Here is a 15,815-nt window from a genome sequence, read left to right as displayed (position 1 = left end):
GAATAGCTAGGAACACCAGCTCCTCAACCAAGCTGCCTGGGTGACCACCCTGTCTAAGTGGCTTGGCAAGTCTACCTTGGTTCCCTCTTCTGTTAAAGTGGGGACAGGGTAGGGTGATAGCTCCTGCCTTACAGGGTTATTTAAGAATTGAATGAGTTACATACTTCTGAGGGTTTAAAAAACTACCTATACTTAAGTACTATATGCTAAGTCACTTCAGTCATGTCTGACTCTTTGCGACCCTATGAACTGTAGTCCACCAGGCTCCATGTCCATGGGATTATCCAGGCAAGAATACTGGAGTGGGTTGCAATGTCCTCCAGAGGATCTTCCTGACCCAGGGATGGAACCCACGTCTCTTCTGTCTCCTGTGTTGGCAGGCGGGTTCTTGACCACTAGCACTACCTGGGAAGCCCAAACACTAAGTGTACTTTAAAAAAAAAAAAACAACTTGTGTTTGGGATGAAAGTGAAGTTGCTCAGTCATGTCCAACTCTTTGTGACCCCATGGACTGTAGTCCCCCAGGCTCCTCTGTCCATGGGATTTTCCAGGCAAGAATACTGGAGTGGGTTACCATTTCCTTCGCCAGGGGATCCTCCCCACCCAGGGACCGAACTCGGGTCTCCCACATTGCAGGCAGACTCTTTACCATCTGAGCCACCAGGAAGACTATGAAGGTGGCTGGGTACAGAGGATTAAGGGCTTGAAAATGGAAGGGTGAGGAAAGCCCCCAGCAAAGAAGGTTGGGGACTCGAGGTCCTACCCTGTCTGCTCCTTCATCCAGATTCAGCCTAATTGGATGGAGATCGTGAACAGAAAGCTGAAGTTCCCTGCTCCACTGCTGGGTGCCATCCAGGAGGGACAGATAGGCCTGGTGCAGCAGCTGCTGGAGGCAGGGGTCGAGGCCCCAGGCGGGCCCCCCCGGAATGTGGAGGAGGCTGAGGACCGCTCCTGGAGGGAGGCTCTCAATCTGGCCATCCGCCTGGGCCACGAGGCCATCACTGATGTGCTGCTGGCCAATGTCAAGTTCGACTTCCGCCAGATCCACGAGGCCCTGCTGGTGGCTGTGGACACAAACCAACCCGCAGTGGTGCGTCACCTGCTGGCCCGGCTGGAACGGGAGAAGGGCCGCAAGGTGGACACCAGGTCTTCCTCACTGGCTTTCTTTGACTCGTCAATCGATGGCTCCCGCTTTGCCCCCGGAGTCACACCCCTCACCCTGGCCTGCCAGAAGGACCTGTATGAGATTGCCCAGCTGCTCATGGGCCAGGGTCACACCATCGCACGGCCACACCCTGTCTCCTGTGCCTGCCTCGAGTGCAGCAACGCGCGCCGCTACGACCTGCTCAAGTTCTCCCTGTCTCGCATCAACACCTACCGCGGCATCGCCAGCCGCGCCCACCTTTCGCTGGCCAGCGAGGACGCCATGCTCGCTGCCTTCCAGCTCAGCCGCGAGCTCCGGCGCCTTGCCCGCAAGGAGCCTGAGTTTAAGGTTGGTTTCTGCTCCCTCCTTCTGCCCTTGGTGCCCTGTATCTGTCCTTCCGTGGCCGGGCCTCTGGTGGGTGTTCTGGGAAGAGAGAAACAACAGAAAGATGTTCTCAGGAAACCTCCGTTCTGATGGGGAGTGCCAGAATCCTGCCCTGAAGGGGATTCTTTCTAATGGCAGACAGCTGTCACTCCAGGGGCTCCTAGTTTCATGGGGGCAACACATACCCAACCCGAGGGGTGTCCTGCATCTGTCTGATGGAGGAGGGAGAACACAGAAAAACAGCTGGGCAGACTTAGAGATGACATTCAGTAGAACCTGTCCTTTCTGAATGCCTACTATGTGGTCCCATCTAGAGCATCCTGTATTGGGGCCTCGAGCTCATGATCACAACAGGGTGGAAGAGGGCAGAGTGAAGTGGACAAGACCCCCGGAGGCTCAGCTTCATTCGGGGCCTCTGTGGATGGTGCTACAGGGCTTCCAAGGGCCAGAAAATAGGTCAGGAGGCTACAGCTGTTGTGTGCAGGGCAGACTCCTTAGAAAAGCGGGATTAACTTGGCTACACGACCAGGTGGTTTAACACAAGTGAAGAGGAGTAGGGAGGATATTTGATGTAGGGGCTCAGTGCAAAGACTCTCAGCTAGCAAAAGGAGACATGGGATGAGAGCAGGGGCTCTGGGCAGACAGAACACCTGAAGGGAAGGCCTGGAGGCCAGGACTGATCAGGGGCCTTGAATTCACAGTCTAGTTCCAGCCATCACTCATCCACTGACATCTTCTCAGTGCCAGCCCGACTTGATCCCCATGGTGACAACTACCATTAGGTGAGGAAACAGACAGGGGTATTAAAACAGAGGCCTAAGGCTGGACGTGACCTGTGCCAGGTGAGCCAGGGGAGGAGTGTGCTGCTTCTCTGGAGTCAAAGGATCAGAGAATGAGGACCCCCACTTCCAGGTAGCAGGAAGAGCAGCCCTCTGGCAAGGGACAAAGGCTTGGAAAGGGGACATACCTAATCCAGCGTGCTGCCAACTGAGGGACCGTGCTGGGCCTCCTGGAATCCTAGCCTGGATTCTCTCTGGTGTTAGGGCCCCAAGTAAGACCAAGGCTAGGCAGGGGAAAGTGGAAGCAAGAGCTGCCCACTCTGCAGCTCCCAAAACTGCCAGCATGTGTTCTCATATAAGGTAGCAAAAACACCCAAGAAGGCATGAAGAGTAGGAGCAGAATTGAAACAGGGAAAGGGAAAGAAAAGGACTAGGGGTGAGCACAGGTGATGGGGGGGAGGGTTCTGTGTTGAAATGACTCAGCAATGAGATAGATGCGGTACCAGAGAAGCAATTTGACATAGCAGGTGCCTCGTTATAGCCAGGAGGACAGGTGGGGTGGCAGAGAAGAAAGGAATAGATGGTTTAGGGTGACATCAGCTGTGGGGAAGTGGTGGCTGAGGGCAGGACAGAGTGGCCCAGGCCCAGTGTCGGGAGGGTGGGCTGGGCCTGCAGGATGGCCAGCACACCTGGACTTTCTCCCTACAGCCCGAGTACATTGCCCTGGAATCGCTGAGCCAGGACTATGGCTTTGAACTGCTGGGCATGTGCCGGAACCAGAGTGAGGTCACCGCGGTGCTCAATGACCTGGGCGAGGACAGCGAGACTGAGCCTGAGGCCGAGGGTCTGGGCCAGGCCTTTGAGGAAGGCATCCCCAACCTGGCAAGGCTGCGACTGGCCGTCAACTACAACCAGAAGCGGGTCAGCTGGGCCCTGCCCGCCTCCCCCGCCCTGCCCTGTCCCGTCGCCCTGTCCCCACTAGATGGCCCCTATCCAGCCCTAAGCAAGTCATTTCCCTGCCCTCAGGACCCCCTCATTATTTTTTTTTAATATTTATATTTATTTCTTTGTGCCAGGATTTAGTCACAACTAATGTGGGATCTAATTCCCCATCCAGGGATCGAACCCAGGTCACCTGCATTGGGAGTACAGAGTCTTAGCCACTGGACCACTGGGGAAGTCCCAGGACCCCTCTTAGATCTTGATTCTGAGCACCCTTCTCTCCAGGCCCTTGATCCTATGGGTCTCCCACCTTCCCTTCTTACCGTCAGTCTAAGTCCCTAACCTCTGCCCAGCCTTGGAAGTCCCGAGACCCAACCAGACCAGACTTCTGAGTTTTACCCGTTGGCCTGCTGAGTAGGTTTGGTCTGGTCTTTTTCTGTGGTTACACTTCAATATCTCACTCTATTCGGCAAAATTAGACTAGATCTCTCAGGGCTGAAATATCAAGTGATTTCATTATTCCCCATCTCATTAGATGCCCACCCCTAAGCCAAAGACATGTTCCCTTTCTAGCGTCCCCCAGCCTCTTACTCCTCCCTCTCACCCACCCTCATATATCCTAGCCTACCAGGAGCTTAACTAGAAACCTTCCTTTAAAATGACTGCCCAAGTCAGCAAATTCCACCTTCCCTGCTCCTCCCTTCCTCAAGACCATGCTGCCTGGTGCCCCGCATTGCTATGAAGACAAGGAACCCTCAGGGTTCTGGGACCTGTATCCAGTTGCACCCACCACTGTCTGGCTTAGATTCAACCATGTGGGATCTGGAGAGTCCAGAAAATTCTTTGAGCTCAGTTTCTCCTTCATAGACTAGGAAGCTAAATCCCAAAGAGGGGTGGGGTCTGCCCAAGGTCACTTGGCAAGTGGGTTGCCTCTTCTTAACTGGCTGGCCTGGGGAGAAAAGAAACATGGTTCACTTTCTACACAATGAAGTCAGGGCACCTGACTGGCTCCTCTTCTTCTTCCCTGGCCTGTGGTCACTCCTTCCACTCATACCCTTCTCTGTTTAGTTTGTAGCACACCCCATCTGCCAGCAAGTCCTGTCCTCCATCTGGTGTGGGAACCTGGCTGGCTGGCGTGGGAGCACCACTATCTGGAAGCTCTTCGTCGCCTTCCTCATCTTCCTCACCATGCCCCTCCTCTGCCTTGGCTATTGGCTGGCACCCAAGTCCCGGGTACTAAGAATATAAATAATGATAATTGTCATTTATTGAGCACTTGTTTTATGCCAAGCCCTGAGCGGGCCCTTAATGTTCCTTTTAGGTAATTTGAGGTGGTTCTGGAAGGTAGGCATTGCACCTGGATTTTACAGTGAAGACACAGGGATCAGAAATTCTCTTTTGTCCACAGGAAATAGCAGAGTTGGGATTGAAACTGAGGTCTCTCTGCCTCCAAAGCCTGAGTCCTATATGCAGTCTCTCCTAAAGAAACCCCCACCCCAACCTCAAATTCTTTGGGAGCCCTTTTGGACTCAGATATTTCTATTCCCTACTACAAGCCAGACATCATGCCTGGCACTGTGGATATAAAAAAGATCAAGACCCTGTAAACCAGGTGAGGAATAGGGTAAGCAGTGCTCCAGGAGGCAGGAAAAGGGCATCCATCCAACGTCCCAGGGAGGGAGAATGCAAAGCATTAGAGAGACTGAAAGGAATTCTGTGTAGCTAAAGCATAAGAGCAAATAGCAATTAGCCAATGGTGGGAAAGCAAGCAGGGGCCCAGGTTCCACAGAACCTTATGCAATGTTGGGAGCCCCTGGAGGATTGTAATGAGGTAAGAGATCCTATTAGCTTTGTGTTTTAGAAAGCTCTCTCTCTTAGGGGTGTGAAGGATGAATTGGGGTAGGGGTGGGAGTCCGAGAGGCTGTCAGAGTGTGTGAGAGAAAGGAGAAAGGATGCAGAGATGCCTTCAAGCTTCCTGTTCTGGGTGGTCAGGACGTTTTCTAAGATGGGGACACAGGAGGAAAAGGAAGACGTTTGAGATCCAAAGATGATAAACTTTTTAATATGGTTGTGATCGAAGAGCCTGTGGGACCTCCCAGGGAAAGTTACTTTACTTCTGTGATCCTCAGTTCCTAGCTTAAAATTGGAAATAATGATACCCACCTCCTATAGTTGTGAAGGAAAACATCAATATGGAAGGGGAAGGCCTAATATACAGTACATTCTTGATAAACATCTGAATGAGTGAGTGAAAGGAGGAGACACGTGAGGATTGAGCATTCCGGAAGTTCTCCTGGGAGGGGAGAGGGGTGAGCAGGACTCTGAGAAGCCTGTTCTCCTTCCTCCCTTGCAGCTGGGCCGTCTGCTGAAGATCCCGGTGCTGAAGTTCCTGCTGCACTCGGCCTCCTACCTGTGGTTCCTCATCTTCCTGCTGGGAGAGTCCCTGGTCATGGAGACGCAGCTGAGTACCTTCCGAGGCCGCAGCCAGAGCGTCTGGGAGACTTCACTGCACATGGTTTGGGTTGCAGGTACATGGGTGGGGCCTTTTATTTGTGGTAGACTCCCTCCTGGGGACCCCCTCATTTTTCTTCACAGTGAGCCCTCCTATACGGGTTGGCCCCTGAAGATGCTCCCTGAATATGTAACCAGACCCCTGCGGGCTCTAGTTCACCATGGGTTTCCCCTTCACCTCTAATCAAGGGATCTCACCCTGTGATAGATCCCTGAGTACGTACCCCATTCTTCCCCTATCCTGGCATTAGTCACTACCCACTCTGGATGTTCATATCCTCTCACAAATAAGACACTGGTCCATGGTGTTAGGTGGCAGATCACCTTGGTATTACGGTAGCCAGCAAGTACACCACCAGGCAATTTATCTCAAAGGTCATGGAGCAGAAAGACTCATAGACCAAATTAAGATGCTTGAATCATACAGTTTATTACATAAGTACATACAAATGGTGTACTTACGATGGTGCTGTTTTAAGGACCAGAGGTTTGAGCAGAGGATACCATAGCCAGAAGCTGCCTGGGCCCAGCACTTGATCTGTAGGAGAAACACAGGGGCACGTATGTCTGACGACAACTGTAGCTTACTAATCATCCTGGCGAGCAGCTATGACTTTTCCTTGCAATTTTGTTGCAGAGGACTGGTGAGGCCACTGGGTATTACCAGGGAGGAGCTAATTTAAGATCAGATGAATCCTAAGGGCCTCCTCTGTCTCGTGTATATTCAGTGTCACTAATATTGAATGTCGACCCTGAATATTCTACGTGTTCACACACATATATTCTCTGTGTGTGTGTGTGTGTGTGTGTATGCGCTCAGTTGCTCAGTCATGTCTGACTCTTTGTGACCCCATGGACTGTAGCCCACCAGGTTCCTCTGTCCATGGAATTTTCTTCCAGGCAAGAATACTGAAGTGAGTTGCCATTTCCTACCCCAAGGGATCTTCCTGGCCCAGGGATTGAACCTGCGTCTCTTGCATCTCCTACATTGGCAGGCAGTTTCTTTACCACTGCACCACTTGGGAAGCCCAACATATGTGTTCTACTTGCTTTATTTGTCCAACATGTCACCTGGATAACTAACTTATATATGCTTAAGGCATAAGTTTCACCCATTCCATTGGTGTTCTTTCCTTCTATAGCAAAATTGCATTTTCTCAAACAGTTCAACAAATGCAGTTGACAAGAATTCCCAGAGCTCTGTTGAGCATTTGGCTGGTCAGCTCAGCAGCTGGGCTGGGCTCCCCTTCCTCATCTATCTTCTCTTGATTTACCTCTAGCTTAGTTGGCAATTCCCAAACCACCAGTAAACTAAGTCTGCTACTCCACCCTATAACAAGTCAGTCAGTGAGGCACGAAAGGAAATTTGGCCAAGAAACTCTAGAGAAGAAAATAAGAGTGATCCAAGAAGAAAAGTTTCCCATCCAACTGTTTACTAATCATTATTGACCTGTATTGGGTGGAGGTGAAACCAGTATAGTTCCTGCCTGCAGGGGAAGAAGTCTTAAGGAACAACATTCCTCATTTCTTCATGTAGTGAACACCTGCTGCTGCTCTATTGTGAGCAAAGCCCTGAGAACACATGGATAAATTAATTAGGATTCCATCCAGGAACTTCTCTTGTGATCTGGTGGTTAAGACTCCACACTCTCAATACAGGGGACCAGGGTTCAATCCCTGGTTAGGGAACTAGATCCCACACACCACATTTTAAAAAGATTCTGCATGCCACAGTTACAGATCCCACATGCTGTAACAAAGATTGAGGATCTGGCATGCTGCAACTAAGACCCTGCACAGCCAAATAAAGATATTTTAAATAAATAGGGTTCCATCCACCCATTCAACATACATCACTGAGCATGGATCCCACCTTCACAAGGTGCTCTGCTGCCATGGAAATGGACTCAGTTCCCACCACTTGTCTCCAGGCCCATGGGAGTTCTCTTTCCCCACAGCCCCCTCGCCTTTCATGCTGCCCCAGCTTCCACTCCTCTATCTGGTCTTAGCTCAAACATCACTCTCTGTGAGACGTGACGCTTTCCCTGGTTCCCAAATCAGGGTGAGGATCAGTTCCTAAACACTCCAAAGACAGCCTCTGTTCCCCTGCTCTCCTTCACCTTAGCACTGACCACGCTGGTCTATAATGACTTGGCTACTTGCCCACCTCCCTCACTAGATCATGAGCCCGGGGAGGCCTGTGTCTTCACCACAGGATCCCACTGGCACATGGTAGGAGCTTAATCAGTGTTTATTCAATAGTGATTGGTGGGCCTTGTTCTGGGCACCGTGGACAAGGAGGTGAATAGACCACAGTCCCTGCCCTTGAGGGGTTCCAAGTTCAGGGAGGGGAGGGGAACAGACCCAGGAAGAGATACCTTGCAGTACTCCATGGCAACAGCATCACAGAGATCTGAAAAGAGCTGTGAGAACACACTGCTCCTGGTTAGAGAAGGCTTCAGAGAGGAGGTGAGATTTGTCCTGGGTTGCAAAGGTGAGCCCGCCTTCTAAAAGGTGTGGAAGGGCTTTCTAGGTGTGGACAGAACCATGAGTGAAAAAGCACGTGCTTGTATCCAGGGAGTGGAGAAGGGCATGACATGGCAGGGTCTCCTGTCTAACGGGGTCCAGCTCTCAAGACCCTCCCTCCCCAGGCCTGGCCCTGGGCCCTGGGCTGATCATGAGCAAGTTGATAATTTGGAGCCCCTTCAAATCAATATTCTCTAAATATTTGTCAGTGTGTATTTGGTGGAGGGCAGGGAGACCCAGATTTAATCATCCCCTCGCAATAACCAGCCTCTCCAGGTGTTACTTTCTGAGTTTATCAGCTGACCAGATCACTGAAACTGGCCCCACTGCCGCCAAGTCTGCATCAGCCAGGAGTTCTCTTTATTTCCATAGAAGATCTTTGTGACATTGAAGCAGACTAAATGCCTACATTTTATCACTTTCATGCCTGGGATATTTTAGTTCCCCCTTACCCGGTGGAGAGGTTCCCCCCACCAACCACACCCACACACACAGCTCTGACCTGGATGCAGGCGGTGTCTCAGCCGGTGCTGGTGCCCTGCCGCCTCCTTCAGGCTTCCTGTGGTTTGAGTGTAAGGAAGTGTGGATCGAGGGCCTGCGCAGTTACCTCCTGGACTGGTGGAACTTCCTGGATATGGTCATCCTCTCCCTGTACCTGGCGGCCTTCACGCTGCGCCTCCTCCTGGCCGGGCTTGCACACAAGCACTGCCAGGATGCCCCCGACGGGGCTGCCTGCCACTACTTCACCTCGGCTGGTGAGTGCCCCCTAGCGCAGCCCTGAATCCCCCAGCCCCCTCTCTTCCTTGGCTCTCGGCCTCAGCGCCTCCCCCGCCCCCCCATTCCCCCTGGCACAGAGCGGAGCGAGTGGCGCACGGAGGACCCCCAGTTCCTGGCTGAGGTGCTCTTCGCTGTCACCAGCATGCTCAGCTTCACCCGCCTGGCCTACATCCTGCCAGCCCATGAGTCGCTGGGCACCCTGCAGATTTCCATGGGCAGGATGATTGACGACATGATCCGGTGTGTACTGCCTCTGCTCTGAGCATCCTCCCCTCCGAAGGACCCCATCTGACCTCCTTCTGAAGTTCCCCAGCTCTAGTTAGCACAGGGGTTCTTAACCTGGGTTCCTTGTACAGGGTCCAAAGACCTTGGAAACCCTGGAGCTATAGGAAAATGTGGGAATGTAAATGTCAAGATACATTTCTCTGCAGAGAGGGTCTACACGTGCTACATGCATGCTAAGTTGCTTCAGCTGTCCAACTCTTTGCCACCCTATGAACCATAGCCCACCAGGCTCCTCTGTCCATGGGGTTCTCCAGGCAAGAATACTGGAGTGGGTTGCCATGTCCTTCTCCAACGGATCTTCCCAACCCAGGGATTAAACCTGTGTCTCTTAAGTCTGCATTGGCAAGCAGGCTGTTTACCACAAGGGCCACCTGGGAAGCCGGAGAGGGTCTATAACTTTCATCTAATTCTCAAAGAGACCTATGACTCCAAAGATCAAGAACCACCAAATGCAGAAAAAGCCCTTGGTTGGCATGCCAGTTCTGTTGCTGTCTCCATGGCCAACCTGGGGCTCCATTTCCCCATTTTTGAGGTGAGACACTGACTCAGGGGTCCCTTTGGATGGTTCCCCTTATACAACTGCTCTTGGAACTTATGGAATTATCTGGTCGTCTTGATAATTATCATCTAATCATTTGCAGCATACCTGGCCTTTCACCCTAATCAGAACCCATAGTTAATGCCGGCTTCCCTGGAAATCCCCTGCCTGAGGTAGGATGGGAGTGGGTGCCCTTGGTGGGAAAAAACCTTCGTTATGTCTGTGAACATCTTCAGCTCAGCTCAGCTTCCATCCCTCCCTGCAGCAAGCCAACTCAACTCACACATGGCTTTAACTCTGCTGGTGAGAAATCCTGTCCAGTAGGACTCTGTGACTCTCCCCCATCCCTGTACCACATCTCAGCATCTCAGTCCCTCCCTGGGAACCCGGATCATCCTCAACTTTGACTGTTTCAACCCAGAAACTTCTATTCTGGAGGGAGAGTTTCTGTTTCAACACCCTTTAAACCACTTCTTATTTCCCACCCTCCTAATTTCTCTCTTCTTAATAACTGAATCCTTGTCAAGTAGAGGCTGAGCCTAGGAGCCATCACCCCCATCCCTCTTCCTAGAGCCTGACTTCTCCCAGGGTAGAGACCTGTTCTGACCCTTCCCCATCCCGCCCCTGGCCAGGTTCATGTTCATCCTCATGATCATCCTGACCGCCTTCCTCTGTGGCCTCAACAACATCTATGTGCCTTACCAGGAGACTGAGCGGCTGGGCAAGTATGCTGGGGTGGAGGCGGGCCAGGCAGGTGGGAGTCTGGGCATTCTGGGCAGAAGGGGGACATGTACCTAAGCAAGGAGGTATGTTTGGGGAATAGCAAGACTTCCTCCATGGCTGGCACATGGAGGGGATTTTGAGAGAGGAAGCAGGAGAGAGTAGAGGGGCCAGGTCATGGAACTCATGAAGGGCCTGCCAAGAAACCTGCCTTACCCTGCCTTTCCCAGGCCAGAGAGCTCCAAGTGGCCTCCCAAGCAATCATTCAATCATGAATTCATGAGTGCAACTACATGATGGTTTTATTAATGATGCTGAAGGACTTGTAGTTGGATCTATGGATGCTTGTCAAAGCTTTCTCAAAGTAAATGGAGGCTTTATTCAGACCAACCCTTTTTCCCAAGAATCCTTGTTCACATTCTGGCTTCTGGATGTTGAAAAACTTTGCTGACATGGTTTAAAGCATGAATCTTAGTGCTAGGGACAGGAACTACTCCTTCCAACCCCCTTCAAGGACCCTGATGGGATCAGTCACTCCACAGTAGCACAAACAGGCTGAGTCCTCCTGCTCTTTGATGGGTGACAGCTAAGTAAAAGTATTTTTGCTAAAAACCTCAGGTAGGTTGCATAATAGACATCTGGACTGAGAGTAGTTAGGAGCATTTAAAGTTTGACAAACAGAAGTCCAGACATCAACTCAGCATTGAGAAAGAACACACTGAATGCAGTGTGGAGGATGGAAGAGGTATAGTGTCCATCTCACCCCCATCTCCACCCAGAACATAAAGTCCCTGAATACAGGGACTCTGCTTGTCTTGTTCACGGCTGCATCCTTAGCACCTGTTCCCAGTACTGCTGTGTGCTCAGTAAATTCTGGCTCAGAAACAGCAAGCAGTCCAAAGGACTTCATGTAAGCAGAGCGCCTTTGGCTGGGTCCCCAGGGTGAGAAGGGTGAGGAGGAGTGAGTCTGGGTGGCCCCCAGGCTCATCTCCCACCCCTCACATCCTACCCTTTGGCCCACTGTGCCAGTTTCAATGAGACCTTCCAGTTTCTGTTCTGGACAATGTTTGGCATGGAGGAGCACAGTGTGGTGGACATGCCTCAGTTTCTGGTGCCGGAATTCGTGGGCCGGGCCCTCTATGGCATCTTTACCATCGTCATGGTGATTGTGCTGCTCAACATGCTCATTGCCATGATCACCAACTCATTCCAGAAGATTGAGGTAAGTGATCTGAGGGAAGCAGCTCAGGCCAGAGGGAAGAAGAGAGAAAGGGAAGGAAAGGAACAGGATGCAAGGAGTCAAGAGATTTGGGTTCCTGCTCTGTCACCACTACTGCCGTGTTTTGATACTGGGTACAAGTTTTCCTCTCAAGCCTTCCATTTCCTCGTCTGTAGATTGAGGGTCTTGATGGTGTTATTGTTTTTATCAGACACAAGACTAGCGCTCATTCCACATTAGGGCTGGAAGAAAGTGTGTGTTGTGGAAAAGTAGGTGGAAACATGAGAAGTGAGAGGGAAGGAGATGGATGAGTTAGGGTTTGTGGGCTGGAGAAAAGGCTGGCAGGAATTGAATGTCAGAAGAAGGCAAGATGATGGGGAGGAAGCAGGAAGGGGGTTGCAAACAGGGGAGATGTGGATGGCAGGTGAGGATGGAGACAAGAGTGGGGAGAAGAAAGTGGTGGGCACACAGGAGATGAGAGACCAGAGGACTGGGCGGAAAATGGGGCAGACTGAGGGGGCAGGAGGGCTAGGCACCAAAGTGGTCCTTGCTGAGCACTCGCCTCCTGGCCCTCAGGACGCTGCTGACGTGGAATGGAAGTTTGCTCGCTCAAAGCTCTACCTGTCCTACTTCCGAGAGGGCCTGACACTGCCCGTGCCCTTCAACATCCTGCCCTCCCCCAAGGCCATCTTCTACCTGCTCAGGTGAGGACTTCAGGGCCCTCACTCCCAAACCCCCAGCACTCAGCACTCCCACCCCGCTCCCGCCCCATCTCCCTGGACCCTTTCCTCTGACTAACCCCTTCCCACCATCTCAATGTCTCAGGAGAGTTTTCCGCTTCATTTGCTGTTGCCAATTCTGCTGCAAAACCAAGAAGCCAGACTATCCCCCAATTCCCACCTTTGTGAGTATCACATGTGCTTGTTGTGAGTCTTCCTCACATCAGGCTTTTAGCTGCACTCTCTGTACCATTTGTTTGTCTGAACACCCCTGGCTCGTCTGTCTTCCCAGATATGTTTGCAGAAAGCCTGCTCCCAGTTCCTTCTCTCTCCTGTGGCCTTTCCCTCTGCCTGTCTCTGGCTATTCCCTAAATCTCCAATCCTATACCATCCAGTTTAAAAGGAAGTCCATGCCACCCTCCTCCCAAGCCACCAATACCCTGCAAGCTCCAGGCAAAACTTTTTGCCCTAAACCAAGCCAAGAAACTATTGAATGTTTTCCACAGTAAAACATTTAGGAGCTAAGGGAAGAATGCCCCACACACTGGGAAATTCGAAGGTGACTGAGACCTGAGAGAGGAGGGCAGGCCTCCAGGGGACTAACTTACCTCTGCTTATCTGCTCCCTAACTCAGTCTGGCTTGGCTTGGGACCCCTCCTAATTCAGATAGCATTATTGCAGGGGGTCCCATCTGTTCCCCTTAAAACATGTCACCTGAGGGTCTCTCTAAGGCAAGGTCTCTCTAAGTTCAGCTCTGTGAAGCCACAGGCCAGCGCTGAGGCTCAGAGGCCCCTGGATCCCCTGATGAAGTAGGCCTTCCCTTATCTGATTGGTCAATAGTTTGTTTAATAAATACTTACCTAAGCACACCTATACTGAAAATAAAGATATGCAGGATGGTGGACCCCTGAAGTGCTGACAGTCTAGAGCAGCAAAAAGAAACGGCATGTAGGATCTTTCCTGACCAGGGGTCGTACCAGTATCCCCTGCATTGCAAGGCAGATTATTAACCACTGGACCATCAGGGAAACCCCCCATCTCCATATTTAGTCTGGAGATGTTCAGCCTGAAGAAGCTGAGCAGCTTGGCTCAAGGCTCACAGAGGCAAAATGACCAAGCTGAGATTTCAGCCTGTTTTCCAAGCCCAGCATTTTGCCATCTTCACCTCTGCTCCTTCTCTGTATTATCTGCCCCAAAGGCCTGACTTGCCTTCCTGGTTCTGTCCTGAGGCCTGAAACTGGACCCAGAACCAATCACTTTAACCTGCACGATGGTTTCCATTTCCTTTGCATGAGCTAGTCCATGCAGATGCATCCCCATATCCTCTAGTCTCCCCTCTGAGGAATCTGAAGGACAAGGTTAACCTGCCCTGACTCAGCTCAAAAAAACCAAGGATGGGTTGGTGGCACGAGAGCTCAACTCTGTCCTGCTCAGCTTTTCTCCTTGCCCACTCCCCTCTTCCTCCTCTTCCTCTCCTAACCCTCACCCACCTCCCTCCCTGGTTCTGTTGCACTCAGTCATTCCACAGTGTGTGACCTCCATCCAGACTACCTGCCAGACCTACACGAAGGTCTGGATGTGTGACCTTCAGGGACAGACAACTCTGCACAGACTGTGCCTCCATCCTTCATTGCCTGGGGGAGGTTGCAGTGAGGAGAGAAAGGCTGGGGGTGAAGAATCCCTCTTACCCTCCTGTCTTCCCATCCCAGGCAAATCCTGGGGCAGGGGCAAGGCATGGGGAGGGAGAGCGTGGATCCTACCGGCTTCGTGTCATCAAGGCCCTGGTGCAACGCTACATAGAGACTGCCCAGCGGGAGTTTGAGGAGACTCGTCGGAAAGGTTAGCTGCTCACTTCCAAGCCTTCCCCATTCCTGTCCCTTGCTCATCTGGAACACCCAGCCTCATACCTCTCGTCTAGCCAGCAGTTCTCTCTGTGGCCCCCTCTGACCCGCCCTTGGAAGCCACAACTTGCAGAGAGAATGTGTGCCCTTGCACTCAATAACCCCCAGGCCCACCCCCCATTCAGACATTTATCCCACTCCCTTCATTTATCCCTTTGTTCCCATCTTCATTAATGTGTTCATTTATTCTCTCAACTGCTCCCTTACGCATTCACTCTTTCACTTTATTCATCATTCATTCATTCATTCAATCAGAGTTCATTACTATGCCCCCTTGTTCCCAGTAGGGACACATGGGAAGCTTTCAGTTTGGTGAGGAAGAGAAACCATCTCCCTAGTCAGGAAGTGCTTTAAAAAAGAGAAACAAATTGCAGTGGGAGCTCAAAGGAGAGGAAGAGCCTATCACTGTGAGAGGCTCATGGGAAGGCAGAAGGCTGGAGTACCAGAAGCTGGAGAGAGAGAGAGGGTTGGGTCTGCACTCGGCCCTGAGGGTGGATGTGAGCAGCATAGATGTAAATGGGGAAGAGGAGGACAGGGCAGATATACATATATCTACCCATAGACAATCCTCATCCCTATGGCTCCTGACCCCTCTCTGGTCCATGAGACCTTCATTTTGCTATCTTCTAAACCCATCACCACCCCAGCTCTGCTGATTCATCTACCCCTGACGGAGCCTGCTAACCTGGCCCAAACCCAGTGCCAATCCCTCACTTCCTCCAGTTCTCCTGCTTCAGGATCCTCCGGCATACCCTCCCCTGTTGAGGGTAGAGATGGACCAGGGCAGACTCGCCTTCTGAGAGACCCCCCCCATCTCTACTCCCACCCCCCAGACCTGGGCAACAGACTGACAGAGCTGACCAAGATGGTGTCTCGACTGCAAAGTGAGGTAGCCGGTGTGCAGCGGGCTGTGGTGGAGGCAGGGCCACGCCGGCCGCCCGGAGGAGCCAGCATCCTCAGTCGCTACATCACCCGAGTGCGCGACAGCTTCCAGAACCTGGGGCCCCCCATCCCTGAGACCCCGGAGCTGACAGTGCCAGCGATGGTGGGGACCCAGGGGTCTTCAGAAACTGGGCCTCCGGATGCTGGAGGGGCTCAGGCTCCAGCTTCTGGGGAGTCTGCCCCCTCCTCCCCAGCTCACGTGTTAGTGCACAGGGAGCAAGAATCAGAGGGGGCCAGGGACCTGCCCCAGGAGGCAGACCTGGGGGCCGAGGAGGGGACCTGATGCTGGGGGAGGTCCCTTCTTCTCTTGTGACTGGAGCAGCCTAGATAGCTGAGGGCGGGGGTCACTTCATAGGAGCCACTGCTGCTTTCCTTGCCTCAATAAAGCCTCTGATCTGGAGCTCAGATGTCTCCAGACTGTGTGAGAA

At 52.1% G+C, this 15,815-nt stretch overlaps 1 protein-coding gene across 2 annotated transcripts in view; it reads left to right on the top strand.

The window, feature by feature from the left end:
- The window catches only part of LOC122696246 (short transient receptor potential channel 2), a 17,439-nt gene extending 1,624 nt beyond the window's left edge, over window positions 1-15,815 (top strand). The window contains exons 2-13 of one of the 2 annotated variants that reach the window (XM_043905962.1): window positions 785-1,492; window positions 3,016-3,228; window positions 4,318-4,482; window positions 5,603-5,777; window positions 8,841-9,041; window positions 9,141-9,303; window positions 10,519-10,611; window positions 11,636-11,828; window positions 12,402-12,529; window positions 12,651-12,729; window positions 14,254-14,383; window positions 15,279-15,815. In XM_043905962.1, the coding sequence (XP_043761897.1) occupies window positions 785-1,492; window positions 3,016-3,228; window positions 4,318-4,482; window positions 5,603-5,777; window positions 8,841-9,041; window positions 9,141-9,303; window positions 10,519-10,611; window positions 11,636-11,828; window positions 12,402-12,529; window positions 12,651-12,729; window positions 14,254-14,383; window positions 15,279-15,670 (2,640 nt within the window). In that variant the 3' untranslated portion in view covers window positions 15,671-15,815. The remainder of the gene's footprint in view (window positions 1-784; window positions 1,493-3,015; window positions 3,229-4,317; window positions 4,483-5,602; window positions 5,778-8,840; window positions 9,042-9,140; window positions 9,304-10,518; window positions 10,612-11,635; window positions 11,829-12,401; window positions 12,530-12,650; window positions 12,730-14,253; window positions 14,384-15,278) is intronic. The other variant, XM_043905972.1, reaches the window with a different exon arrangement.

Source organism: Cervus elaphus, chromosome 1 (genome assembly GCF_910594005.1).
Source record: "Cervus elaphus chromosome 1, mCerEla1.1, whole genome shotgun sequence".
Taxonomy (NCBI): domain Eukaryota; kingdom Metazoa; phylum Chordata; class Mammalia; order Artiodactyla; family Cervidae; genus Cervus; species Cervus elaphus.
This window is presented reverse-complemented; position numbering and strand designations above follow the sequence as displayed.